This window comes from Anastrepha obliqua, chromosome 5, assembly GCF_027943255.1.
Source record: "Anastrepha obliqua isolate idAnaObli1 chromosome 5, idAnaObli1_1.0, whole genome shotgun sequence".
In the NCBI taxonomy this organism is placed as follows: Eukaryota; Metazoa; Arthropoda; class Insecta; order Diptera; family Tephritidae; genus Anastrepha; species Anastrepha obliqua.
Genome location: NC_072896.1, coordinates 74573395 through 74600675, shown reverse-complemented (window position 1 = coordinate 74600675; position 27281 = coordinate 74573395). Strand labels below are relative to the sequence as shown.

The 27281-nt window shown below is 35.0% G+C and overlaps 1 protein-coding gene across 2 annotated transcripts in view; it reads right to left on the bottom strand.

The window, feature by feature from the left end:
• Positions 1-13708, bottom strand: part of LOC129247419 (muscle-specific protein 300 kDa) — a 290571-nt gene extending 276863 nt beyond the window's left edge. For both annotated transcript variants that reach the window (XM_054886543.1, XM_054886545.1), the window contains exon 1: positions 12850-13708. In XM_054886543.1, coding sequence (XP_054742518.1) covers positions 12850-13693 — 844 coding nt within the window. In that variant the 5' untranslated portion in view covers positions 13694-13708. The remainder of the gene's footprint in view (positions 1-12849) is intronic.
• Positions 13709-27281: the final 13573 nt, after the last annotated feature.

Here is a 27281-nt window from a genome sequence, read left to right as displayed (position 1 = left end):
AAAATAGAGTAAACAATTGGGAGTGAATAAATAGTTTGCGAACAATTGCAACTTTTCACTAAGTTCATCCCAAAAGGCTTTCCACTTTGACAGTTAATTGATGGCACATGCTCATCGCATATTGTTCGATTGATTCCTAGTCAACAATGGATAAGCATTTATGTACAGACACCTTCATATATGTATGTGTGTGTGGACTAGTGTAACAACATACATATATACAATGTACATATGTATTTTGCATTTTCGTGAAAATATTTATTCTATGGCGATGATGATCGCATTTGACCATGGATGACAGATAGTAAAGGCACGGGGCGGTGCTCGGACATAGACGTGGCCAGTGTTCATGGCCGGTGATTAACAGAATGAGATCATTATTTTGAAATTAAAAGTATTCAAATTTGCATATGTACATATGAATTTATTTAGCGTGCTATGTATGTATGTATGTGGTTCAGAATATTTTTGAAATATTTATTTTTACAACTAAAGTGATTTCGGGAATTTTAATTATGCAGATGACTTAATATCGGCCGAAATAGGTAATTAATAATATTAGCACATTAAAAGCAATCCGAAATCTATTAAAAAAAAATTCAGATATGCAAATTAATAAATAGGAAAATAATTATAATAGTATCATATTATATTATAGGCAAAGAAAAAACCCGCAAGTTTTTGGTATGAATGGCATTAATGGTATGAATGGAACATATCAAATTATTTAAAATCAGTTGAAAAAAATCAGCAATAAATTTAGTCATGAGCTTATTTCTTTAAAAGCCTATTAGAAAAAATAAAAAAACATAATCGCATTTGGAAAAATTTTTTTTGCACATTCCGAGTATTGAAATGTAGCTGTCGATTCATGAGGAGCATCACAAATAATATTTTATTAAAAACAAAAAAAAAATTGCCGGTGTTTTTTAGCTGCATGAGAACTATCGATATCGATAACTATGGTTTAACAGCTGAGAGTGGCATTTCAGTAAAGTTTAGCAAGTCTTCATAAAGGGTTTTCCAATAACAGGGGTTATTTTGAATAGGATTGCGCTATCTTGAGATGATTAACGAGTTTTTATGGCCGGAATTGAATGGTATTCATCTGGACAACGTTTATTTTCAACACAAGCACCGAAACTATTGATCTCTAACGGGAAAAGTTTCCGGGCCGTGTTATCTCTCGAAGATGTGATCACAATTGACCACCGAGATCTTGTGATTTAACACCTTGTGACTTTTTTCTTTGGGGCCACGTGAAAGAGGAGATGTACACTAACAGCCCTAGCCCAGGGTCGATTCAAGACCTCAAAGATGGAATTCGTGAGGCTATCGAGGACATAGGGCAACCACTTTGCAATTCGGTTATGGAAAAATTCCATGAAAAGGATATTGTCCTGTAAGCGTGGTCGTGGTGGTCGTTTGCCTGATGTTATTTTCCACTATTAACGGCATATCTTCCTCTTTATAATGAAATAAACATCCGATCATTTATATTAAAAAATAGCAGAGATCAACGCTTCTTAATTGTGGAAATTTACTTGGAAAAAAAACATCTGTTCGCCAAGTTCACAGAGACGCGGAAATGTCGATTCGTCGTCGTTCTCAACTTATTGACCATTGTTTTTCCACTACGTGGAAGTAAGTATCTTGCTTTACATGCGTATAAAATGCAGCTCGTGCAAGAATTGAAGCCAAATGACCATTTTTTGTGTCGCATGTTTGTTGATTGAGCTCATTTAGATTTGTTATTCAGATTTATTGAAAAAAGTAGTCAAAAACTGTACTGATCGAGACGCACATATACCGGATGTCATATTCAAAAAATAAATGCCATTAAATTATCTTCCAGATTATAAAGAAAAAAAATCATTCCAACAATATTTCTGTTTTGTATTATAATTTTCCACAGATCACAGATAGATCACGTCCACTATCGCCTGCGTTACAATGATGAATGCGTAGCTGAGCGAAACTACTTCCGAATAGGCGACTACATCAAGCTTCAGCGTCTTATACGGGCTGGGCATGTTCTGAGGATGAACCCAAACGAATCTGCGAAAAAAATCTACAATAGTAAGCTGCATGTGCCTTAGAAAAGGCGTCGTCCAAGGAAAGCTAGGATTGACAAGATCTTTGGACTGAAAAACTGGAGAATATCTGCAAAGAATGGATATTCTTGGTCGAAGCTATTGAGGGAGGCCAAGGTTCAACCCGAACCGTCATTTTAAGTTGTCAAGCTCTTAAAAATCACACATTATAATACAACTTTGACTCTTTTATTAATATTGTTTTATGCGATTTTTTTATGAAAACAACAACAACATGGAAGTCCAAACCATTTTTGTTTTCATAAAAAATTCGCTTCAAATATAAAGTGTTGTTAGTGTAATAACATTCACTTTTTTTCTACACTACCGAAATGATTAAAAATTTACAGTATCATCGTCAAACAAAACTATATTAAAATTGATCAAATAGAGTACTCTTAAGATTCGCGCTGTGAGCGTGATATTGGGTGCATTTTATCATTTTAGAACCAAAATAAGTTCACTAACTCTAATTAGTTACATCAAGAGAGTTTTTTATCAAAGATCAAATCCAACAATAATGAACTGAACCATTGATTGGGCTTTTTCAGCGTGGCTTCAGACTTGGTAAGTCTACCATCGACCAGATATTGACAATACGCCGAATCTCGGAAGAAGTCCGAGCAAAACGAATCGGCACACTCCATCGCTTTGTCAATTTTAAAGGCGTTCTCATCAGCACGCAAGGAAGTTGCCTATAGGTATAGGGTTTTTCAGTAAGAGCGCTTCAACTTTTGAACTTTTTTGAATAAAACACAAACGGTTTGACTTTTTTAACTAATTTTTTTTTTATTATCGAGTTTGAACATATACATTTAAGTATGAAATTCGATTTCTTTTGCATGACCACCGTGCACGTTTTACGAAGTCCAATCGTTGAACCCAATTTTCGACCACTCTTTTGCATAAATCGGCCGAAATTCCAGCAATTTCGCGTTCAATATTGGCTCTGAGCTCACAAATCGTCGCCGGCTTGTTACTGTAGACCAATGACTTCACATAACCCCAAAACGGGACGGCTTGTTAAATGGACTGTAAAATGGCCGTAATGCTCTTAAAATAGCAGAAACAGAACGATTATTTTCATAAAAAATTTGCACGATTTGAAATCGTTGCTCAAGTGTGTGGCATTCCATGATGAAATGTATACTAATGAAGTTTACAAATGACAAGCGAAAAATAAAAAATATTGCGTCGTTCGCCCTCCCTATCGGAAAAAAGTTGAAGCGCACCTATTGAATAACCCTATATATTGCAAAGTCTGAATGCTCTATCTCTTCAATAGCTTCACAACCATTTGAACAGGTCTCTTCGAAGCGCTTGATACAGGACCTGTTTGTCTATCTTGGGACTGATTTCCGCTGGGTGGTAAGTTTAATTCGGTGAAAAAAATAATGTTTTTAAGAATTTTTTTTCGATACCTATAGTTTATGGATTCAATTTCTATGTAATAATAAATGATTAATGTAATAACTAAATAATAAAATGTAATAACTAATTATTATTTTTATTTATTAACTAATTTATTTACTAATTCTGAAAGTAATAAACAATTCTTTTTACTGACTACTTACTACAAAAGTATCGTTAAGTTAAGTTGAGTTGTGTTAAGTTAACTTAATTTATTAATTTAAAGGTTAAGTTAAATTGTTATACACAGTTGAATTGAACAGAAAAGCATAGTTTAGATAATTCGAGATCTCATTGAGTTCATGAAGAGAATGAGCAATAGAAGCATAACAGGCATAATTTGTTCTTAACCTATTCGAGTACTATTTTTTACAGTTTTAAAAATGGATTTGAATTTGCAACAACGAGGTTTTGTAAAAATGGTTTCATTGGTTCGAAAACCTTAGAAACCGGAAACTGTTTGGTAATGAAACAACCGTTTAGGAGTAGCAAAACGCTTGAGAAGCGATCGTGAATTCAAAGAGGATGACGCTCGTAGTGGCAGGCCATCGACCACGAAAACGAATGAAAACATCAATAAAGTGAATGAAAAGTTGAACAATAATCGCAAAATAAACAGAGGACTTAATCATTGTTTATGCATCCGTTCAGAGCATTGTAGTTAATGATTGGGGTTTGCGCCATGTTACTGCAGAGTAGTTCCCAATATGTAGATGAGACGTGAGTTTAAGAGTCCGACACGCAATCCAGACATCAGACGATTAAATGGAAAGCTCCGAATGAACCAAGACCAACAAAAAAAAATTGTTTTCAGTCACCAAAGAAAGCGATGCTCACGGTTTTTATGGATTACAACGAATTGTTCACCACAATTATTTGCCAGAAGGTCAGACAGTCAGACTAGAACAGGGACTGCTATTTGGCTGGTATGAGACGTTTATGTGAAGCAATTTGCCAAAAATAAAAAACAACACTGTAATAACACACCGTCGCCATTATCCGTGAATGTTTGGAGAAAAACTATATGGCCTGATATGGCTCTCTGCGTTTTTTTTCTGTTTGATCGAGTCAGAAAACTACTACAGAGAACGGGTTTTAAAGGCAAAAGAAGTAATGGAAAGTTCAAAGAGGGCTCTGAAGGCTTTACCGAAAATAGAGTTCCAGAAATGTTTCGAGAACTGGATCAAACGCTGGCATAAGTGCGTTGCATTTGATGGGCAGTACGTTGAAGGTGATAATATAACTTTTGAAGAATAAACTTGCATTTTGAATTTTCAGAATTTATTCTCGGTTTTTTTTATCCATGTGGTATTTCAAAAAATAAAATACAAATGCTAAAAACAAAAATTACAACGCATTTGTAGAATGATGCTGGAAGGTCAGAAGAGGTTTTCGAGGCATGAATTAAATTTTTTTGTACAAATTTTTATTAAAAAATAGCAATTTGAGTAAGTGCCACTAGTGTACTTATACTTATATTTACTATACACACTTATTTAGTCTGTATGAATACCAGTACATTTGTGTTTTTTTTACACATATTTAAGTGGCTAAACATAATTGTAATGACTTACAAATGTCATCGCAAATGGCGCTTTTAACAAATTTGGCAGAACGCCCAAAACTTTCGATACATTCTTACAAAACCTCATCACCATTGCGCAGACACTTCAACATACTTGCGTATGTATAAGTATATGTAATAACAACAACCACACCAACCATAAGGTAGATTGGTACAATACATGTATGAGGTGGTGAGAGGGTTCTTCTCTCGTCTGGGTCAAGTGCGAACATTTTCCTGCAATGCAACGCTTTTTCAATTGGTTAAATTCTCTGTTAAGTAAAATTTGTCGAAAATAAACAGCTAGACACACAATCAAACTCTACATAGCCGCAAGTATGTGCTTGCATCGATCTTTTTACTTTTATTTGAACATTCTCCGAGAATGTGCAATGTAACGCATTAATTGTGCGCGAAAAATGGCGTCGTTTAAATTTAAATATTGCTAATTTTAAATATCTAAGTAGGCAATAATACAACTTGTAATGAATCATTTGAACTGAATCAATTGGTAAAAATTGCAGTGAGCCAAGAAGAATATTGAAGAAGATTGAGTTTATTTCAATTGACCGACTCAGGAGAATACCAGGAAAATCACTTTGTTTTTAAATATTCTGTATAATTATTTCAAATGAAAAATAATTCTCAAAATAGTCCATCATATTCGAAAAAGCTAAAAATTAAGGAAAGTAGTAATAGATACATATTTTCGAGAGGAAAACATAAATCACTTAGACGCGGTTAAATCAGTGATGGTAAATGATTTTTTGAAAAATCCCTATACAGCCCAAAAAAATTCCCTACTTTTCCCTACGCTTACAAAAAAATTTCCCTATACAATTCCCTACAGTTTTTCTCCTGTGTTTACATTATAATGAGGCACTTGCAACGTCAAAATTGAATTATTTGCTTAAGTTTTGGACTTGGAGCTATTTTGACACTTTATAATAAAAACAAACTTTATTTCAAGTATATATATAATATAATATAAGTACATATATTTATTATATTATAAACACAAATGTAAAGAAAAATTCAGCAAAAAGACTAAAAATTAGACTTTTTCATTACATTCAGTTCTGGTTAAAGCAACGCAGAGTTATTATTTTTTCAGAATCCGGCACGGTTTCTTTTAAGAGTGGGATTAAATGGTCCACACTTGCAGCGCGACACTATGCTCAACGAAGAACACGCTAAGTCTTAATGCGAATTTCTGAAACCACATGGGGTACTCGATTTTTTCTTAAAAAAATCTGTTTATTTTAGGTGTCTTTTTATTGCCTTCATATTTTTTTGGTGCATTTCTGATTTGGCGTGCTTCTGAAAATTAGACTTGCCGCAGTTCAAAACTTTGTCGCACGCAGCGCATTTGCATTTGAGTGGATCGTTAGCCACAGCTTCCAACCAGCCACTAAAATTGTCATCGTCAAGCCACTTGTTATTGAACTTTTGTTTCCGATACTTGCATTGTTTTTTCTGGTGTTCCTCCGAAGAGTCAGTCGAAGAGGGGGAACTCATATATAAATATATATGCATTTTAAATATAAAAAAAGCTAAAACTAAATTAATTGCAAACTTACTTCAAAGTGAAAAGCACCAGAAAACTAACAACTATTTACGCTTTTAAAAGTATTCTGCCATAAAAAAAGTCTGGCATGAAACCTGACTGCGGAATTTTATTTTGAATGAACTTTTCTAATTTTTCCGGCTATTTTAAATTTTTTTCTGTCCTTTTGAAAATTCCTTACATTTACAGAATTTAACAAAATCTGCCCTTCTTTTCCCTACACCCACATTTTTCGACAAAAATCCCTACATGTAGGGAATTTTCCCTACATTTACCATCACTGCGGTTAAATCGGCTTCAAATTGCTTTACCTGCACATTCACTAACCCGTTGCACAGATGTATTTGAAAAATAATTGAATGAAATCAAAATTTTTGGATTTTAGTGTTTTTTTGGAGACTGTTTGTCCATAACACCGTTCAACAAAAACCGAAAAATTTGTAAACACACGACAAAATCAACATATTCGCGACGTTAAGGACTTTGAAATTTCAAGGATATGATTAATTATCGAAATTATTTAAAAAAATAAACAAAATAAAAAATAAAAATAATAGAATGGGTATTAAAAAAGAGAGAAAACTCTATGGAACTGGAAAAAACTAAATGTAAATTTAAAATTGAAAATAAAGGTAATTAAATTTGGTGTTGAAAATGCCCTTGTAAAACCTTATTCTTGCATATCCTTTAAACATTTCCGATAATCATTTTTGAAAATATATGCGCACACTCGAAACTCGCCCTTCTAACTTTATTAATTTAGGATACAAAAAAAATTAAGTATTTTTCTAGAAGAGATATAATCCAGGAATTCGTATTTAAATGGTTTTGCTGTATCATGTTTTTGTAGAGCATCACACACACATACACCAAATACTAACACTAAAACAGAGAAAAATATAATATCTGAAGAAAATTTGAAGCCGTTTTCCCCGTGCTTGCATAGCATAATATGCAGATAGGAAATATAATATTAATTCTTTCACGTTCTGGTATTTTCGTACTTCAAAACTTACATGTAAAAATTGGTGATATTTCACTGAATAAATTTTAATCGCAACAATTTACTAAAAAGCATTGATAACTTAATAAACAAATGAAAAATTGTATTTAAAAAAATTGTATGTAGTGCAAATAAAAAGTGCATTTCCAAAATCTATAAATTTCTGAAGGACTCCAATCTTCCTCTACGTATATAATCAAGAAATCCTTTACCACGTTCAGCTGAAAGCCTTTGTTGCTAGCGCTGCGTTATCTTTTTGTTTATTCAACAATTCTATTATTATTTAAGATTTTAAAAAACAAAAATAAGTAAATAAATTTAAAAAAAATCTACATAGGAAAAGTAGATACGGAAATCTCCTAATAGTAGAAGATCCGGCCATAGAATGACCTTCACCCATCACGTTACGGGATGAAGCATTTTTTTTTATAACATTTAATATGTCACAAAATATATTTCGCAAAGGTTGCCTAGAAATTCCTGTGCAAAGTATAATTAATTAATAATTAAAAAATTAATTTTTTTTAAACTTTGCACCTATTCCGTTACGCATTAAAATGTATACTAGTCGTAAGTATGTAACTTGTGTAACATGCTGCCACCGGGTTGCCTTATTTTTTCTTGTGCAGGTATAAGGTTGCCAGGTGTATACAGGTAAGTCGCAGTAGTAATTTGCACCCATCGAGTTACGCAATGAAATTTATGTCAAATTAAAGTTAATTTTATTTCAAATTTTGTGGTATAGGGTTGACTGCGGAAAACTTGTGCAAAGATCCGGTTGCCGATTTTTAAAAATCTTAATTTTTGTGTGACTGTGTATGCGATAAATTCGCGTGTTTCGAATTAGAACGAGTGCACATGCTCTTTTTACGTGAATTTGAGAAAGATAGCGACAAGCTATAGTATATGCATTATTTCAGAGCAACTGACAATGTTTTATTCAATTAACTGATAAATAATTAAATGAAATTAACTGCGCGATAAATGAGTAAATAAATAAGTAAATAAATAAAAAGATGATTTGTATACATATATTTATATATGTATTATTGTATAAAATTAATATACGTATCTATATCATAATTTTTATAAACAAATAAATAATATTAAGTATACTTATCTTCAAAATTTTCATGTTGTATTAGGAGACTAATGTCTAATGAAATTAATAATAATCTTATATCAGGAGACGGAATTAAATTAAACAATCAGAAAATGGCAATTTTTCCAAAAAATAAAATTCAATGACACTATGAAACATGTTTTTAGGTTTTGTATTAAAATTTAATTTATTAAAAGTACAAAATTATTTGAATTAGCTGAGTATTGGGTAAACAATAATGTGGTAACAGTTGACCATCAGTGCTACTCTTATGAAGTTCAGCAAAACTCCATTAAAAAAACTGAAGAAGTCGATTATGTATGTCATCACGAAGAAGCGGATACGAGGATGATATACCATGCTTATAAAGTGGCACCAGGCTCGAAAATTTTGATAAAGGCCTCTGATACTGATGTTTTGATTATTTTGCTGGGAAATATACACAAAATTCAACAATCGGAAATTTGGCTAGCTAATGCAATGACAAAAAATAAACATCAACACCTAGAATGCATTAATTGCACCGCATTAGCAGAGAAGTTGGGATCAAAATTATGTCAAAGTCTTCCGGCTTTTCATGCGTTTACAGGATGGGATTACACGGCAGCATTTTATAATAGAGGAAAAGTAAAACCATTTAAATTATTTTCAAAAAACGAGAAGTACCAAATGATTTTTGCGTCATTAACAGATGAAGCTGATATTTTCATTAATGAAAAAATGGACACTGTTCAAGAATTTACGGCTAGCATGTATGGCATAAAAAACTGCAATAGAGTGGATGAAACGAGACATCGAATTTTTTTGAGAAGCTATTCTTCAAAAGAAGATAACGAAAAGTTTTTAAAAAAATTAAAAAGTTTCGACTCAAATACTCTACCCCCTTGCTGGTTATCACTGCAACAAAAAATTTTGCGAACGATATTTGTTAATTCCATGTGGCTTCATGCAACGGACCCTCAATGCCTAAAAATGCAGCCCGAAACATGCGGCTGGTATGTTGACGAATATCTAAAACCAACAGGTTTCATTGGAGACCAAACACCTTTAACAGTACAAGATATTATGGAAATGACAGAGGAAGAAAATGATGACAAATCATGTGAATTTGAAGATCAACACTTTTCTTCCGATGAATCGGATTTTGAATAATTTATATGCAATGTAAAGTTTTTAAATTCAAATAATTTTGTACTTTTAATAAATTAAATTTTAATACAAAACCTAAAAATCATGTTTCATAGTGTCATTGAATTTTATTTTTTGGAAAAATTGCCATTTTCTAGATTGTTTAATTTAATTCCGTCTCCTGATATAAGATTATTATTAATTTCAGTAGACATTAGTCTCCTAATACAACATGAAAATTTTGAAGATAAGTATACTTAATATTATTTATTTGTTTATAAAAATTATGATATAGATACGTATATTAATTTTATACAATAATACATATATAAATATATGTATACAAATCATCTTTTTATTTATTTACTTATTTATTTACTCATTTATCGCGCAGTTAATTTCATTTAATTATTTATCAGTTAATTGAATAAAACATTGTCAGTTGCTCTGAAATAATGCATATACTATAGCTTGTCGCTATCTTTCTCAAATTCACGTAAAAAGAGCATGTGCACTCGTTCTAATTCGAAACACGCGAATTTATCGCATACACAGTCACACAAAAATTAAGATTTTTAAAAATCGGCAACCGGATCTTTGCACAAGTTTTCCGCAGTCAACCCTATACCACAAAATTTGAAATAAAATTAACTTTAATTTGACATAAATTTCATTGCGTAACTCGATGGGTGCAAATTACTACTGCGACTTACCTGTTTACACCTGGCAACCTTATACCTGCACAAGAAAAAATAAGGCAACCCGGTGGCAGCATGTTACACAAGTTACATACTTACGACTAGTATACATTTTAATGCGTAACGGAATAGGTGCAAAGTTTAAAAAAAATTAATTTTTTAATTATTAATTAATTATACTTTGCACAGGAATTTCTAGGCAACCTTTGCGAAATATATTTTGTGACATATTAAATGTTATAAAAAAATATGCTTCATCCCGTAACGTGATGGGTGAAGGTCATTCTATGGCCGGATCTTAGACTATAAGCTCCCAACAAACGTAGTCAGATAAAATTTAGTTTTGACTTTTATTTACGAAGAATTTATAAAAAAACAAGGTAATTGGTTGAAATAGACAGAGTAACACAAGATAACCTCAAGGATAATTGACGCAGCCGGCCAAGCTAACAAAAAGATAACCGAGTCGATAACCCCTCGCTATTGGCGAGGTAACCGGCATAACGGTTTGAATAGATCAGCAAATGACCTAGATGGTAAGCAATATAACAGCTTAACTTCGGCTGTCACGTTATAGGGGACTCAGCAGCAGTAATGTGCTCCCTCATTTCACGCGTATTTTAACACTCCTCCAATCAATCGTTGTTCAGATAGTAATGAAGTAACATGAGAGAAGCCTGTTTGGTTTTTTCGTATATCACCAACACAATTTTAGTTTTTCCCGACCTGTGTCGTAAGCAAGTCGCCGTCACATCCCCGGCTACGCCAGTAAAGCACCTGACTCCTTCAAATTCGCTGGAAGCGCATTAATGGTCTGATGCTGGCTACAGCTTCTAAATTCCCTACACCGAGGTACTGCTACCAACAGAGAAATGGCTACAGTAATCAAGAAATTTAAAACCAAATTAAAAAAGGGAAAAGTGAATAAGAGAGGCACACGTACGTCTAACAAGGCGCGAAAATGTGTTATTCTTTTCCTACGTCCAGAACAAAAGTAACCTGCAAAATAAGCCAAACCAAGGCGAGGGTACTAGTTGAACACACGTTCACTAACGAGTGCCCCTCTTGCAAAGTCGTTGCATCGTCCGGGGCTCCCCAAAGCAATATTTTTGACCCTTCGCTATTTCACATTTTTATGAAATACATTTTTTTGTACGAGTATGTCGATGATTTGACGATTTATTCTACCCTTTCAAAGCACTGTGACTCTGTACAGATTCAATCTGATATCCATAATTTCTCAGCTGTCACTCTTTGTTTATAGATTTAGACATTCTAGGGTTGGATTCTAGTGAGTAAGAGAAAATTTTTGAAAACGAGACTTTCAAATGAAAAAATTTTTATTTTTGGCCTTTTCAGTTCCTAATAGGATATGCATTTTGTGGCGGATCAAAGCACGTTTTCAGGCTACAGGGCAATAAATTTTGCCAACAAATTATATTTTGGAGTGAGTCTGTAGTGCTACATCTACCCTCATTCTGCTTGAATAACGGCGAAATGGTCAAGAGAAGAATTCTCAGTAGATTTATAGGATAGTTCCACAAAAGAAAATCCTGCAGCGCGACTGGCTGAGTTTTGACTTGAAAATTGGTATAAACCAGACTTGAAAATGTCCATGTGGTGGATTTGAGCGGGATGACTATAGCGCTCCACTCGTTTCAAGAGAAATCAGCGTCAATTACCAACTCTAAGTGAAGCTGGTATTTTTCCCATTGATTTTTCCAACGGAGGTACCGCATGGAATAATTTGAGGGCCAGAGTTATTGTACTATCCACGCGTGCAACGATGTTTATACACCAGGTTATGTCGGCAATATTCCCATCACCAATGAGTAAAAGTACATAAATCTTTCCCAGAATCTTCCCACCGAATGCTCCAAGAGCCACCTCATCGTGGAAGCTTCCACGCCATGTAATAGAACGAGCGTGATAAAAGATTTAAATGGCATTTGTTCGTCGAAAAAGGATTCACTCTTCTGTTGCCTACTTAGTCCATAGTAGCACATTTTGGCAAGAGAAATTTTCCATTAGATTTCTAGCTGACATTGTTAATTGTGCTAATGTTGAGTCTCAAAACGTCAATTCCTGCTTTACCCTTATATTATATTATACTAATGTAAACAGATACGTGGGCACCGAGAGGTGAGTGCGCTCGTACACCTCCAGGCTTATTTTACTGGATTATTGGATTATAATTGCAAAGATAGAAAAAAAATTCAAAGTGTAAAATAGTGTTTTGCTTAGTTACCTCTTGGGCTACTTAATTACTATTAACAAGACTTACCTTGCAACTGCAGAATGGTCAGCTGATATTCGGCCAACTTTTCATCGACATAATCTTGCGACTGATTCGCTATAATCTCCGCTGTCGATGGGCCGAATTCCTCCTCGTCATCATAAATTACATATGATTTAGGATGCGGAGGCTCCAGTGGCACACCGACATAGTCGTATTGATTCGGTGTCGATTGTTGTCTCGGATAATGCGGCTTTTGTTGTTGTTGTTGTTGCTGCTGTGGTGTTTCGTATAGTTGCGACATCGGTGTCTGACGATTACTGTACATGAAGTCCGAATTTGGTGTTTGACAAACAATCGGCGATGGTGTCGGTGACAATTGGAAAGAACTTGTAGGTCCAACACCATACGAATTCTGATGCTGCACGGGCACATGTACCATGGGACGGAACGGCTTAGGCCCCGTAGGCGATTGCGCCACTTTCGGCGGTAATTGCGGTGACTGTACCGCTGCTTGCTGATTAGGATAGAAAGTCGGCTGGAAAGTGGGGGGTTGATAAGGCGCAGGCGATAAATTGCCACCCATCGATGTTGCTTGTTGCGGCCATTGTGGACGAGGATATGGTATGCTATTCGTGCCACGTGTACCGCGCATACCTTGGCCAGGCGCCGGCGACATGGCATGCCCGAACGGAGTAGGGCTCATGGGCGCCGGCGATTGCATAGAGGGACGGCGTGGACCAGAAATAATCGGAGGCGGACTGGGCGCAACCGGTGTCCATGGCGATGGTGGACGGTACATGAACGACGATGGCGATGGAGAGGCGGGATTATGCGCACGTGGATTCCAACCACGCGGCCCACCAAAGGGCGGTGGCTGCTGACCAGACATATTGCTTATTGGACACGCCTAAGATGAATTCTTTCACGAATAATTCGTATACAAATTTAATATTAAATAAATTTGTTTTTTTTTGGCAGCGTTGGTTTATATGTAAATTTCTTTTGGTGTTTATTTTATTTCTTAGGTTTTGGAATTAGGTGTCTTTGTTGTAGTTATTTCAATCCAATTGTTAAAAATTGATTAGGGAACACTTGACGGTATCATAACAGGCACTGACGAATTAGAAAAATAAATAAATAAAATATAAAAAATGTGCTGTAGCGAATTTTTAGCTTAATTGAAATGTTTACTTAAAAAAAATTGCAAGAAATTCGAGCCAAGTTGTTAATAGTAGGTACAAAACAAAAAACTTATTAAAAAAAAATAAATATTTTTCTGAGAATCTTTCTTCGAAATTCGAGCAACTCATTTCATGGACTGGAATTTACCTAAGAGTTTTCACAAATTTCAAAAACAAAAAAATAGTTCGCTAACCCACTAGTCTAATGGAGGTCGAAATACAACAACAACAATTCAGTCTAATGTCCCAGTTGCTCACACTACGGAAATATGTAGGTTGTGCTAAAAATTAATAAAAATGGCGCTGACGACATTTTAAAAGCGAAAGTATTTACTTTGTGGGAAAACACATTTATCTTCTCTATACAAGTTGTGGATGGCCTGATGTGAGCTGTATGTGAGAGTGAATGTTCACATATTGGCGCATGTTTTTGAGGTCCGAAGACAGGAAAACATTTTGAACATTTTGATACACTCGTACAACTAAAATTGTGTTTCTACGCTGGCAGCTTTGACAGTTTGTAGACATTTTCCGGGTTAATTTATTATGTAGGGAAAAGTTTAAGCACCATTACTCATAAATAAACTTGAATTTGTTGTTAGGGATTAACTTGATATTTTTTGAACGTAAATAGTGTGTTAATTTCTCCTCATTTTTCTTCTTTTTTCTTAGTTGGTTTACAGACCTTGGTAAGTGTTTGGCTTTCACAATGTAATCACTCTTGTAAGCTGTGGCGGATATTTGCTTTAAAGGTCTCAAGGCCGATATTTGAAAGTATATTTTGCTTTGTGGAATAGGCTAGAAATCATATTATTAAAATGAAATGTAAAGTGATAGTTATTATTACTTGGCATTGATTCACTGTGACCTCTAACGTGGCCATTCGCCTTATACAAATGTCGAAGATTCTAAGTACTTCTCAGTTTTTTATATTCTATAGTTTAGAAAACATTAATCGTCATAGCAATTGATTGGATCAGTCTTAGAAGATAACAATTTCAATTTACTAAGGTATTATTGGAGATAAAATTGCCCCTTAATCGACCCATAGTGTGTCCATGGGTCCTCTCTGCCCGAATTAAAAAGTCTGTTAGACATCTCTTTCGATGGGAGGTTAGTTAACAACCCATTTGTTCTGTATTTGTCCTCTGTGCAGTAAAAATAAAAGGTGCGTGTAGCGTAGAACAAATAACAGAAGTGAAACTTTCAAGGCAGACAAAGAAATAGGGAGAAACCCGAAAGAGAATTAGAGAGAAAGGGAGAGAGAGAAAGAATATATTTCTAAATAAATTCACAACATTCGCAGTGAATACAAATAGATAAAATTTACAAAACGGAGAAGGGTCGACCGGTTTAGGACTACTCCGAGCGTTTATCAGCCGCACAAACGCAGCGATTCCCGGACCGCAGCAACGGCACAAATTACCGCAAGGCAATACCAATAAACCCGACGCCGGAATGGATAGCACTTTACAGTACGCACAAGCACTAACCAGGAAACTGAAATAAGCACCAAAAATTAGGCTCCAAAAAAAGCCAAAAAACTGGGACCAAAAAACGCCCTGGGCACCAAGGAAATATAACGCGAAAAAGTAGGCACCAAAAATATATTTCCTACAAGTTTGCACCAACAAACAAGCGCCAAAAAGTAGGCAATTTTATTTCTCACTAGAAAGTAGCAACCACAAGGAAAAACTCAGGAAAAATAGCCTTAATGTTATCTAAAATATATATAAGGTATAGCTCTCTCTCTTCTTCTCCTCTACGTTACATCTTTTTTCTTTATCGCGGAACGAAAATGCCCAAAACGTTGCATGGCCTTGAAACTTTACTCTCAATTCTCGCTCGTCCATCGACGCCTAAGAAGTTTCACGTCAAAAATATAGTAAATGTATTGATCATATGCTGTACAGGGTGGCTACCAAAAAAAATTTCATATTGCGTAATTAATCAAATCAATTTTATTGTTTTATTTTCAGATAACATTTTTGCTTTAATAAAAATCAATAATAAGGACGATGTTACACATATTCGGATTGTGCGTTGGAATTGGTAATTTTCACACAAAAGAACTTTCGACGCATTTTATAGAATCATGCTTCTGAGCAGATGGGTCATAACTAAGCTGAGAAAATTGCTCAACAGCTTCATCAATACAATTCGGTCATTGCAAGCATTTAGTCAAAGAATTGCACGCATTGCAGATAGATCTACATATACAAAATTTAGAATTTTTGTTTTGTAAAGGTCAATTTACAACTCAATAAACTCCGCGGGCTTTCCGCTGTGCTTGAAATTTCCCCCAGAGGATTCTTCAGACGGTGAAAGGGAACGGAAACATACTTATAGCTCCAGCTTCAAGTCCGACGCAGTTCATTCCGACCTCAACGGCAATGTTAATAAGCAAAAGTGTCGAGCATCGACCGCCTATGACTCTGAAATTATCTACGAGACGGAACTGCACAGTGCTTTAGTGAAAGTGGGCTCTGCAGTTTCAGGGCCCTATAATGTAGCCTGATCGTTTGAAGGAAATTGTTCAATTTGTTTAGGTTGCATTAGGTTGAAGCGATTGTCCACTATGGGCCACACTCAGGTTCATAGCCCATTGCGATGCCGCGTGAGGAACATGTCCTTATCTCTCTTAAAACCAGTGAGTAATTTTCAAAAATTTTAGAAAATCTCTGATTTCCACAGTACTGATATCTTCCAATTAATTAAAAAATCGCCTACCTAACATGGGAAATCTACGTCTGATTAGGGCAGGACAATGGCACAGGAGGCGGGAGATCGTATCTTTCTCATCTAGACAGCTTCTGAAGAAGTCATGTGTTTGCACGCCCATCCTGTGTATGCAGTGCCCCGTTATAAGGGAAATCAGTATGCTAAGTATGGCTTAGCAGAGATAGATTCTGTAAGTTTAGCATTGAGAGTCGGCCACAATTGTCGGGCGTATTGGCAGATAGTTTCATTACACCATCTCTCGTTCGCTGCTCTTATACAAATAACAAAAATAAGAAGCTTTCAAGTCTGTAGGGTATGCATACATATGTCATTGTCTGTATAATCATCAGTCAACTTGGTGCCGGCCGATGAACTAGGCCCTGTAGTTATCCCCGCTGTGGCAATGTCCAAAAACCCATATTACCTTTAGGTGAAATGACTCAGCCAATTTTACAAAAATAAATCATCAAAATTTAGTTTTAAAATAAAACGATTCAATCGATTACTGAGTCAATTCCCATTTCTAGTTTGCACGCAGTGATGATAATTTTTATTGTAAAAAGCCACACGTGCATCACTCAGCTTTGTGGCGATTTAAATTCCATCATTTTTAAAAACCACTAAAAATATTACATAATTACAAAATTGGAGTTTCTTAAAACAAAATTCATCAGCCACCCTGTATGCCCTGTATCAGTACACGAAATGAATGCGAAATGATTTTCATATGTATCTGCTTTTGTATGAACACTCGATCCTTTTGACCGTTTGTGCGTAGCTTTAAACTCATTCCAACAACAAATTTCTGGATCTGTTCCAGTTCACGCATTGTGCAAATACACGCTTCCTGTGGAAGACTTTAATATTTTGTTTATTTCTTTTATACACTACCAAATTGTGCGGACTGTAGTGAATTTATTCGAAAGAACAGCGCTGAGCCTATATTTAGGAGGCAAATGTAAAAATGCTTATTGAGTTAATTATTAGGTGGCTATAAAAAATTGGCAGATACACTGAAAAAATTCAATTCAATTCAATTGAAATGGCAGCAAACAGCTATCAAAAACCTTTGTTACTACATTTGATAAAGTTTTCTATTGATGTTCACTACTATAAAATACCTTTTCCATTATTAAGAATTATTAACTGACAACACGCTAACTACAAATACGAAAACTAAATATTTGGAGTCCAATAAAAATAATTTAAAACGTTATCAAATAATTTAGCTCTCTATTTTGTGAGTATTTTACTGTGCTCGGCTACAAATAACTCCCATGAAAGTTAGGAAACATATTGCCAGAAAAAAAGCTTGGATTTTAAAGTTTGGCTCACCACACCAAACTGAGATGAGATGATCTTCCTTTTCTGTAAATGGCAAAAATCTTAAATGTAACCCGAGAGCTGCATGATCAAAATATGTTTGATGAAAAGCTTCAGTTTAGGGATAGAGACTAAATGAAACGAAAATCGAATCGATTGCGCCCTTAAAACTCAAAATGCGTGACGCGATTAACGAAATACACGCGCCAAATTCTAACTATTGCCAAGCCTTCGATGATCGTATTCTGTGGGTTGGATTTCAGAAAACCTTTCAGACTCTGAAGCACGAATATGCTGAGTTTTGATATTTCTATACAATTTTTTGCGGCCGTTGTAGCCGCATGGGTTGGTACGGAGCACCATTCGGAAACCACCAGCTTGGAAACATCATGCATGCAGCACCTAATGATAGAAAAAGTTTTTTCCTTGGCAAACCTGCGAGCTGCATTTCTGCCATTAAAAAGCTCGTCATAAAAATTCATCTGTCGTTCGGAGGCAGCATAAAACTGCAGCTCACTCCATTTTATGTAATAACTTCAAGAAGAAGCATGCCACAAATAGGAGGAGGAACTCGGTCAAACACCCAACAGAGCGTTTAAGCACCAATTATAATACATATCATCATAAATAATTTTTCACCACAACTGAGTAAAAAGTAAAAAAAAAGTTCAATCTAGTGTTAGAATGATCAGAGGTGTGGGTGTTGTTGTTGTAACAGCATAAAATATTACTGATAAATTTTTTAGGAATGTTGCGGGATTGATAGTGCTTGACCGTGTTTAAATCCGAACTGTGGAGGAAAAGATCCGTACGTCCGCCTGCCGAGCGCACGTTAACTCGAACGAAAAATAATATATTTTAATTAAACTTGGTACTCGTATAACTGTTTGTCAAAAGTAGTTTGATATTAAAATGGGCGATATCGGTCAATAACCACATCCACTTGTCATATAACGGTAATTTCCAAAAAAAACGTGATGCCTCTGTTGATAGAGCAAAATTACTCAAATTTGGTGCAAATGATGAACCCAAAAAAAAAATAAAAACTTGCACAAACTTGGTACACTTTTTGCTCCGCACCTCATTTAGATCCTATTTATGTACTTATTATTGAGATCGGATAAAAATCAGGTCCACTTTCTATAGTTAAGACTAACTTTCGTCCGTCTGACCGGAATTAAATTTTACTAAAATGTGCGCTGTTATGAAAAGCGCGGTCGGGACATAATTTAGCACTACCTACTTGTTTTTTTTTTGCTTTTTTGTTTCTATCTTGGTTTTTTTTTCAACCAACTTAACGGTAAAGAATTCCAATAATTAGCTAAATCTAACGACCCCACTCCCATTTATTAAGGCGAGATGGATCGAAGTATGTGCAATAAAACATAGTTGGTTCCTTTACCACCAAGAATTTGGTTATTCGAAATATTCCAAAAGAATTTTTGATATTTAAAAACTACATTTTTCAGTATTTATTTTTATTCATACAAAAAGTCTTTGGCGGCGCAGGGTCCTATGAACAATAGGAATTTTTCTAAAAAATTTGTATTAAAATTTCTTAAAATATGTTAAAATTTTTACAAAACAACAACCTTTCATTTAGCATCTTCTACTGAAAATCTCAGAATTTTATCGGCTATGAAAAGATCCATCAAATATTTAAATATTGAGCTGTCATTAGGCGGTGGATATTAGATTCCTCTCATTTAAGCCGGTTTAATTTATATTTCCCGCATAAATATAAAATTAACTTTTAAACGTTTTGGGACTTTTTCTTTATTTCTATTATTGTATGTTTTTACAATATATTTATTTTTGTAAGCTTATTATCTGATGAAATGTGGCTATAGAATTTTGTGAGAATTTAAGTTGTTCTATATAATCTAAAAACACTATTCTCAGTGAAACAATTTTTTTATCAGTTTTAAATTACTTGCGCATTCAACCAACAAAAATGTTCTACAAATTTCATACAGACGAGTATACTTAAAGGGAAAACCAATTTCCATGTTCATTTATCTTGCAAGTTATCTCTTCAAGTTAATCAATTTTGTTAAACAAAATGAAGTTCTTTTATATTTCTTCTTAATCTACTACAGCACATTTTCATTTTCATTATTTTTTTAATTTTCCCCGATATTGTTCATTTCATACCGATCACGATAAAAAAAAATATTCGCAGTGTGGACGTGCCAGCGGCACGGCAAGGCTGTGAGGCGCTATGGGCTAACCAACAGCGCGCAGCCATACTCAGCTGCAGCCATTGCCATAATCACACATATAGCCATCACCAGCAAAAGCATCAAAATCATCAGCTAACGCAACAACAACAACAGCAAGAGCAATAGCATCAGCACTTCCCATACCCACCGCCATGGCGTAGCACACTTTGTGGCTAATTCGTTAGATGAAATGAAGTAAAAGAAAAATTAGGAAAATTATTTCGTATTTCAAAAATAGAAATGAACTCAGTTCGTTAAACTTGTTGAACCGAATTTTCTGCTGCGAGCTCCCACCGCCGCTGCCTGTTGGTACTGATGCCGTTGCTGTTGCGGCGACGTTACTGCAACTGATGGAACACTTTTACTGACAACGGTCACACTCAACTTCTCCACATTTCCATCGTTCGACTTTTGATTTTCACTTCCATTTGGTTCGAACAGTTCCGAAAGGTGTTCAATGATGAGGATTTTATATCCAAAGATTTCAAATGGTGCCACTTAATAAAGTCATTATTATTATATTTTGTTTTTCTAATAATATTCATATACATTTTCACGCAATTATGTGTGGATTTGTGTGTGTGTGTTTGAACTCACTTTCGAAATGTGCGTTCCGCTGTTCAGAATTTAAAAAAAAACTATTTTCGCTTATTATGTAACTTGGCTGAACATTTCCGGTATGCTTAACAACGAAGTATTTCAAATTTTCCCACTTTCTTATGGATTTTGGGATTTTGTTGGGGAGTGCATCACTACTAACCATAAACTCTAGACACGTAGAGATCGATACACAAATTAGCCGTACACTCAAAGGTACACCAATGTAAAACAATGCGATTTTCGCCCAATTGAAATATGAAACAGAAAAACTTTTATTTCAAAGGAGCGCGACGTGTATACATGTATGTATGTAGGTGTGTGCGCGCGTATATGTATGAATTAAATAAAGAAAACTTATTTTAGATGAGCAACGGAAAATCTTCTGAGGAAGAAACCGAGAACAACACTCGACGAGTACGAAACACCAACTGAAAGAATTTTCCTCTTGCAATAACGATGGTTGTAGTGATGCAAATAGTCAGTCGCCAGTGCGGATGATATGTACCGTTAATATCGCTGTTGAAGTGTGGATGTGATTGCCGATGCCGATGCCAATTCCGAAGGCGATGGCGCTGGTTGCTCTGTTTTTTCTGTGTTAGTGATATATAGGTATGTATATATATATATATATATATATATATATCTAGGATATACTCGCAATATTAGACGTACTCGTAAGCACTTACGTAGGTACTACGAAAACGAAGAGATAAATACTAGAGCTGCGTGCGATCGTGCGGCAATAGAGCAATGCGCAGGAAAATTTATGAGTTTACCGGCAAAAAAAAAAATAAAAAAAAAAAAAACGCCACGCGAAAATTTTCGACAAAAGAAAAACTGCGTGCGTTCAATGAAAATGAAATGGCCCGCCAATACAAGTACATCTGAGCGGTTTGATGGTGCCGAGCGACCCCCAAGTATAACAACAGTTTGCCGGCTGACGAATTGCACCAGCTGGCTGATGAGATGCGTTAATTTCTTAATAGTAATGTTTTTTGCGGTTTTTTTCTTTTTATTTCTTTTATTTTTAGTGTTTTTTCACTTAAAATTTTTATTTTTATTTTTTTCTGTACAAATGTGGCCCTTATTACGTATACACTTTTAATGTTCATGTATTGTAATTTACCTTTCTTTATCGGTCGATTTATTTATTGTTTTATTTCTTATTTTAAGTTTACTTCCCACAAAAATGATGAATGATTTTAGATTTTATCGATTTGATATTGTTCCTTCTTCAATGCAGCAGTGATTATGTGCCGGATGCGTGTTACTTTCCAATTTTTTAAATGTGCATAAATGCAGTTATGTTCGTATTAATAGCAGTGCGTTCTCTAAAGTGGGAAAACACGACTTTATCCAAAGTAAACTGAATAAAATATCAAAAGATTCTCATTTTCTAATTGCGTGATGAATGAAAACACATATAATTAAAATATTGCCAAAGACATGTCCATTACACCAACAGTCACATCAGAGGTCATTCTACCTAGCGACATACACGGACTCATTCATGAACAGAGGCAAACCAAGTTACTTCGTGAATGGTCGTATTACAAACATCATTATTCCAACATCAACCCTAAACGTTCCAAACCTGCATATCCAACATCGGTACCCACCAACCACATTACCCCATACACACGACTCCGTATTGGGTACACCATAATCACCAGCGTACACCTATTACAGGATAATACACCCAACACCTGCCCCTTCTGCCAAGCAACAGTCAGTGTACATCACCTACTGGTATCCTGCCCAGAACTTGCTTCTCAAAGGCATCACCACTTCAGGAACACAGACCCTCTTCTACTTCTAAAAGAAGCCACTGAAGAAAACATCAAAAATATTTACAAATTTCTTAAGGACACCGACCTACTTCGTCGTATCTGATCAACATTTAGTACATCACCAGACAGCCGAAAGCTTCTGCTGCTAGCGCTGCGTTTGCTTAGTTTACTTTTAATTTTATTATCATGTAAGCTTTAAAAAATAAATAATAAAAAATAAAATAAAATAAATAAATAAAAATAAAATAAAAAGTTGTATTTTTCTTTGCACTTTCTTCCAATAAAACGAAAAAAATCACAAGTAGGCAAAAAACCCTGCTCACATAAAATAATACATACATACATACAGCCCTCATTCCGAATGATTGCAGCGCATTTACAGCCATTGAAAAATACTTGGGAACGATATCCAGTTCTCTCCATTTGAGACTTTTTTCAATAAAATCACTGAAATATTTTGCATATTAGGTTTTATTTTATAAATTTAAAAAATTTTTAATCAGTATTTTTGTTTAGAAAAAACATAAAAATTTGATATTTTGTTGAAAACCCGTTTTACTTTATTACTACTACACAGCGCCTTCGCATTGACACTCTACAACTTTCAACAGGAATGGATGGATTCCCTACTGCCTTGGCCTTTTCAAATAACTGATCGAAACTTGTAGTACTCTGTAAACTGAGTGCATTTTTACGTCATTCCAAAGATGTTCTATTGGATTTAAGTCGACACTCGAAGATGCCCAATCTAGAACAGTGATCGAATTATCTAAGATAAATTTTATTCCAACACGAGAATTATGCTTCAGATCATCAATACTGCACGTCTTGCCGACGCACGTAATTCCTACCATCTGGACCAACGCTATTTATTTTCGCTTCATCACTGAATAAAATATAACGCCACTGATTTTGAGTCCAAAATATGCGCACTCGAGCATACTCAATTCGGCGTTGTCACTGCAATGCTGTTCTGTTGCTTCTTCCAATCGAAGCGCAACTGTTCTTTTCCTTATTGGTTTTTCAGAGTAGAAAAAAATTTCTCGATGGATGTCAGCATCACTTTCTGGATATTGACAATCTAATGATCATACTATGGAAACGTTTTCTGCCGTTTTATACTCGGAAAAATATTTCAAAGCTTTAATTGTATTAAAATAGCACTGTAGGATAAACCGGTTTTTTGCACTCTATGATTGCTTTTCGAAGAGCTTTCGACATTAATAAATCGTTTCAACGAAAGTAAAGTACTGTAGGAATACTCCAGATACTTCATTTTTTATTTACTTACCAGTTACAATATAAAACAGAGTCGTTCTTAAGCTTGTTTCTCACAAAAATATCAGTGTTCGTACTAAGACGCAAAAAATTAAAGCGAACCCTTCCAGAAAAATTTAATAAATAAATTATTGTGATCTCAGCAAATATATTCAAGCGTAAAAAGTATCGGTTGCCAACGCCGTATCTTTTAGGATTTCAACATACGTGTAGCTGATCGAGAATATCATCAATTGTATATAGTATATATACCGAAAAAGTGTGTTCAAAAAGTATCGCGAATTTTGTATTTTTTCAATCTATTTATTCATTAATATAATAACTATTTTACCCCTTCAAAGTAATCCCCATGAGATACTATGCACTTGTGTTAACGTTTTTTTCCAATCTTCGGAGCACCTCAAAAAATCATTTTTTTATCTTGTTCAGCTCCTCCTTCGATGCCGTCAATCGTAGCGTAGCGTCGTCCCCTCATAGGCCGAAGACAAGCCGAAACAAATACAAGGAAAGCAGCTGTAAACAATTAACTGAACATTCAAAATGGCCGAACTCGTCGGCATGAGTGAGAGACATGAGTAGCAACATAGCTTTATTCACGTTCCGCTCGGTTAAAAGCGGTATCTTTCATGTGCTATGGGCAGTCAAATTTGACTCCAACAAACGATATCACACTGCATTCACATTGAGCTTTAGCTTTTTCTTAATCTTCTGGGAACTAATATTGTCGAACTAAATTACTATTTTGCGGTCAGTTTTTTCATCTGTATCCGTCGTTTTCGCCCGCACGTTTCAGGATGATTCTTGAATTTTAGAGTATTGAACATTACTTTCGCTGAGCAGCCAAATATTTTTGTAGGTTTGGTTTTGTTTCCCCATTTTTTTATCAAGGTTCTGAGGACTGAAAACCGAAAAATTACCAAAAATAATTTGCTTTAAGACAAAAATCGTTTTTTTACGCAAATAATTCCACTCACTAGTCAGTTAATGGCAGCGCTGTTATTCTTATGAATAGATTAAAGTAGTACAGTGATACCTCTAAGGATGCAGCTATAGTTGCACAGCTGCACCCAATCCCGACTTCTGCACCTACACACGTGCGCAACTTGAGCACCCCATATGCGAGATGTGGTAACCAAACCATGCGCATTAATGAAGACAATCTGTCGTATTCGATTGAAGAGTCCGCTAAAGTATGAAGTATCTGTCCGACAAAGGACCTAACTTCAAGTAGGCGTCAGTCTTGAAATCAGCGGCGAAATTGTAAATATTATATATTATAATATTGTAAATATAATATATATATATATTATATATATATATATATATTATAAATATTTATGCAGACCTTTTAAGCGTAAACTCTTCCTTCATCTGAGGTGATTTCTTTTTTTAACTAATTTAATTTATTTTAAAACACGCTTTTTGAAGATATGTTCAACAGAAAATTGGCGGAAGTCTTCAAATATAATAAATTTCATAACTCTGGTGGGCATACCTCAACTTTTCAGTGAGACATACTAATATATGTATATATAATTGGCGTATATTCTTTGTTAGGCCTCTCTTTCCCCTGAGATATTTTCATGAAAAATGTTTACTCCTTCTATAATTTCATGTGCAATATTCACAGGAGATATCAAACCTGGAAGCAACCAAAAGTCTATAAACACACTCGACAGTCGATTTTACATTACTGGAACTGACCGGAATTATATAAAGGGTGTTTTTTTTAGAGGTTAGGTTTCCAAGTTGTCACTACTTTTTTCGTAGATGGTCTTTTTGACAGCTGTCACTTGATTTATGCTCAGTTTGGTTTGCCATTTCATAATGAATGGACTTACACCTGAACAACGTTTGCAAATCGTGCAAATTTATTACGAAAATAATGGTTCGGTTTGCGCGACGCATCGAAGAAAATTTTGTTCAGCGATGAAGCTCACTTTTGGTTGAATGGGTATGTCAATAAGCAAAATTGTCACATTTGGAGTGAACATAATCCACAAGCCATTGCTGAGACGCCGTTACATCCTCAAAAAGTCACTGTTTGGTGTACTCTATGGGCAGAGGGAATCATTGGTCCATATTTCTTTAAAAATGAAGCCGGCCATAATGTTACAGTCAATGGAGAGCGCTATAGAGCCATGATTAATGACTTTTTCGTGCCTGAATTGGACGATGTTAATGTGGACGACCTTTGGTTCCAACAAGACGGCGCTACATGCCATACAGCCAACGCAACAATCGATTTATTGAAGGAAACTTTTGGTGAGCGCATTATCTCGCGCCGTGGACCTGTGGCGTGGCCTCCAAGATCGTGCGATATAACACCGCTGGACTATTTCTTGTGGGGCTATGTGAAGTCGCTTGTCTACGCAGATAAGCCCGAGACGATTGACGTCTTGGAAGAGAATATTCGGCGCGTTATTGCTGACATACGGCCCCAATTGCTGCAAAAAGTGGTCGAAAATTGGGCCTCTCGGCTGGAATTTATTCGAGCCAGCCGCGGCGCCCACTTGCCCGAAATCATTTTTAAAACATAATGGCAAACCCTTATCTTTATAATAAAGCTAAATTCTTGGCCATAACATTAAATTATATACGTTTTATTTCATCTTGAAAACCTAACCTCTAAAAAAAACACCCTTATATCCCGCCAAAGACTATCAATCCTATTGCTTTCCCAAAACATTTATGAGAAATTTGTATGCTGTTAAAACAACAAATTAGAGCAGTCACTAATTCCAAAATTATTTTAACGAGAAAAGGTTTGAATCGAAATTCAGCGCCACTCCTCTTGCCAAAACAAGTTAACAACATAGTCAACTCATAGCTCGCCTGGCTCTTATAGGCTGTAGCACTAACACCCAAATACATACAATAACGGAAATTGTAAACCACTTACCGGAAACAAGAAAAAACACCTGCAGAGGCTTTCACTCATCGCACATAAATGCACCACATAACTTCTATATGACCAGTGTGCGTTTTCATTTTTGTTTAAATAAAGAATTCCAAATTATAAAGTGATTGTATACTTAATTTTTAGTTAACATACAAATTTGCAGCATATTCGTAACCTGATTATTACCGGTACAATAATACTTTTAAACAGCTGAAGTTGGCTGCAGTTATAGTAAGCATAAACTACGTACTGTACCTCTGAAAAATAATGAATGCTAATGAATTTTTAATATACCTGATATATAGTAGCTCTGACCACACGAAAACATTAGAAACTATCAAAAATAATTATTTAACTTTATATTATAACTTTTATAGTTTTGATAACATGATCTAATTTATTTTTGTTCGTGTTGTACTTCGCACGAAATAGCGAAAAGTAAAAATCAAAGAATGTCAAC